Genomic DNA, 3,377 nt, shown 5'->3' with positions numbered 1-3,377 from the left:
AGCTCCTCAGGGGTCAAGGCGCCCCCAGGAACAGCAAGGGGTGGGGGCAAAGCGAGGATCCGCGGAGGGAAGGGGGAACTGGCAATTCATTCATACCCCACTTTGCTCCCCAGAAGGACCCAACGTGGCTTATAACATTCCCTCCTTCTCCATTTTATTCTCATAACGATCCTGTGAGGTAGTTTATGCCGAGAGCATGTGACTGGCACAAGGTCACCCTGCAATCTTCCACGGCGGAGTATGTCGACCTTCTTATCTTACCTCTCCCTGTACAAACAGGATTATTGACACATTGTGGGTATCCGATTGACTTGCCTATGATGCCAGGGGGGCCTGGAGGCCCTGGTGGACCAGGAGGGCCTTGGAATCCATCTCTTCCTTTCGATCCAAACAGAGACAGTCCAGGGGAGCCCCGGTCCCCCTTTTCTCCTCTCTCGCCAGGAAACCCGGGAGCCCCTGTTACCCCTGGGCTGGGTGGTCCTTAAGAACAAGAACACAGCGAGTAAGGAGGCATGCATCAGAGCCAGCATTAAAAGAAAAAGAAAAACAACCAACCAAGAAGTTTACATTATTCTAATGGCAACCGCCACTGCCACCACTGCCACTAGCAGAAGGAATAGTAAGCACAGAAGCAATGGAACAGAAAGTGAGATGACAGACAAGCCTTAACTCACCCAGCCAACTGAAGCCACAGCATAATGCGACTTATGTTGTAGAGTGGCCGCTAGGCCCAATCCACAGAAACCGGCATTGGCACAGAACCCACATGTTGCTGTCGTCGTTATTGTTAATTAGTATCATTTAAAACATTTATTAGCCGCCTACCTCCCTAGCGGAACTCAAGAAAGCTTACAACACAAAACGATTTTAAACAGGCACGATAAAACAATATAAAACCACACAACAACAATACATTTAAAGGTTTTGTGGTTTTACTGGACTGTTTTAATATTGTTATTTATCATTTCCCCCCATCTGTTTTAAGATAGTGTTGTATTTATTGTGGGAAGGGCAGGATATAAATCAAATAATAAATAAATAATGAAGACCCATGAAAAGTCAAAATTTAAAAACTCCAAGTAGGACTGTCAACAAATAAAAACTAAGGCCCCAGTCACACGGAGAATTTGCTGCGTGAAGGGCACAAATGTCGGGCGGATTTTCGGGGCGCGATCACACAGCAACATCTGGGAAGCGTAGCGCACCCGTGGCCAACCCGTGGCATCCTGCCAAAGATGAAGATTTAAAAAGTACCAAGGAAAGTGCACTAGTATCCGGAAAACGCGCGGCACAGGTGGGCGTCTAATCATGGGAGCGCTAGTATCCCATGGCATCCGGCGCCTGTCCACGTCCCGTCGCAAACCGGATGTTTTTCGTAAGCACATGTGCACAAACACAAAACTGAAAGCAGTGCTGATCCACGGAACTGCGCATGCGCACAAATGCGAAACGCTTGTGTTCTGCCACAGGAGGTGGTGGCAGCTACAAGCATGGACAGCTTCAAGAGGGAATTGGATCAACATATGGAGCAGAGGTCCATCAGTGGCTATTAGCCACAAGGTATAGATAGGAACTCTGGGTCTGGGGCAAGGGATGCTCTGTCTTCTTGGTGCTTGGGGGGGGGTCAACAGTGGGAGGGCTTCTAGTGTCCTGGCCCCACTGCTGGACCTCCTGATGGCACCTGATATTTTTGGCCACTGTGTGACACAGAGTGTTGGACTGGATGGGCCTTTGGCCTGATCCAACATTGGCTTCCCTTATGTTCTTAAATAAAACTATCTTCCGCTGTCTCCTAAAGATCAACAATGAGGGGGCCAGGCGTACCTCCCTGGGTAGGTGGTTCCATAACTGTGAGGCTGCCACAAAGGCCCTCTCTTGGGGTGCCCACCAGACAAGCTTCTTTGATTGGTGGGAGGGTCAGGAGGGCCTCTCCCTGCGATCGTAATTGGGACCACTTCTTGCTCCGCCACTCTGTCATGGCAATCTGTCCCAAAGAACATCTCCCCCACCGCCAAATTCATGGTGGAACTGCTGGGAACACAGGGAGAGCTTGCCATTGGGGGGGGGGGCAGCCTCCGAGTTCAGACGCCACGACACCACTCTGTCTTCATGTGAAACTGCCCTTGGGCAATCAGGCTGCGAGTTAACTACGGATAAAGAAAAACACCCCCAAACACGGCTCGTTGCTTCGCTCCTTCTCATTCCCTTCCCGAGCCACAAATCAGGGTTAAATACTAACTCCGGTTACCTGTAATACATGAGTGCAGGCATGCAGGTTAACTGGAGCGAGAACATTGGTCAATCCCACAGGAAACCGGAGTTAGTGCTCAGCCATGATCATTGGTGCAGGAAGGGAGGGGGAGGAGTCAGGCTCATACACGAGGAAGTCACAGAGTTTCTGCACATTTGTCCTTAACTGAGGTGAAATGAGGATGAAGACAACCTCTGTTTGATGTGACAGAGAAGACAATGACTAAGCCATTGATAACATAAAATCATGACCCACTAAGGAAACCTATATCCTGCTTATTCTCTTTTTATTTATTTCAGACTGAAACCTCTGCTCTGTCAATCTTATCTAGGGCTGCCAATACTGCCTCGGCAAATTCCAGGGTGTCCTTCAGATGAGGCGGCGGGTGTCCCTCTCAGTTGACCTCCCTGCTCTAGTTTCCAATCTACTGAAGTACCCATTGATTCCATGTACGTGGCCCTAACAGGTTTTCTATGTAATTGCTGCTACCTCTTGAATGTTACTGTTTTAATTATTTTAATGTGGTGTAATTTTATTGTAACGAGTCTCCAACTTTGTTTTGTTGTGCTCCGCCCTAAGGCCGCTTGGGGAGGGTGGAATAAAAATCCAATAATTCAATAAAATAAATAAAATAATGCCAGGGTGCTGCCTGAGAAAGGTGGCTTGGGGAGGATCTGGTATCACTTCCGGCCAACACTCTAGGAATTTTCCATAAACTCTGTGGTAAAGACCACAAAGACATGGCGAAATTCCTAGAGTGTCACTATGGAAGACATTTGCCAGCCGTTTTTTTTTTTAATTCCACTCCTCAATTTCTTAAGGATAGAAGACTGAGAGCAAAGGCAGGCTTTATTCACCGCAAGCCTAAACTTATTGGAGATTTAATCTATAACTATTGGGGAAATCAAGTAAGTTATTTAGCACACGTAACTTACACATTGTGAACAGCCTACAAAAGCGACAAAGCTGAGCAGATTTTAGTGATAACAGCCACAGAAAACTTTTGCACAGCAGTGGAAGGAGAAAGTAACACAGGCTATTCCAGGAAGTATTTCATTTGTTATCTTAGTAAACCACAGAGTTATAAAAGTCATAGAGCGATTTGACTTTATCGGTATTTTATAAG

The 3,377-nt window shown here is 47.3% G+C and overlaps 1 protein-coding gene across 1 annotated transcript in view; it reads right to left on the bottom strand.

Annotated features, from left to right (window-relative positions):
* LOC107120742 (collagen alpha-1(IV) chain-like) overlaps positions 1–3,377 on the bottom strand; it is a gene marked incomplete at its 5' end in the record, with an annotated part of 105,721 nt that overhangs the window by 70,772 nt on the left and 31,572 nt on the right. The window contains 1 exon segment of the mRNA XM_015423513.1: positions 316–480. Within this exon segment, the coding sequence (XP_015278999.1) occupies positions 316–480 (165 nt within the window).

The sequence above is a fragment of the Gekko japonicus genome, unplaced genomic scaffold, assembly GCF_001447785.1.
Source record: "Gekko japonicus isolate JY-2015 unplaced genomic scaffold, Gekko_japonicus_V1.1 scaffold2882, whole genome shotgun sequence".
NCBI classification, from domain to species: domain Eukaryota; kingdom Metazoa; phylum Chordata; class Lepidosauria; order Squamata; family Gekkonidae; genus Gekko; species Gekko japonicus.
The sequence above is the reverse complement of the archived record's forward strand: the minus strand, read 5'-3'. Positions and strand labels throughout refer to the sequence as shown.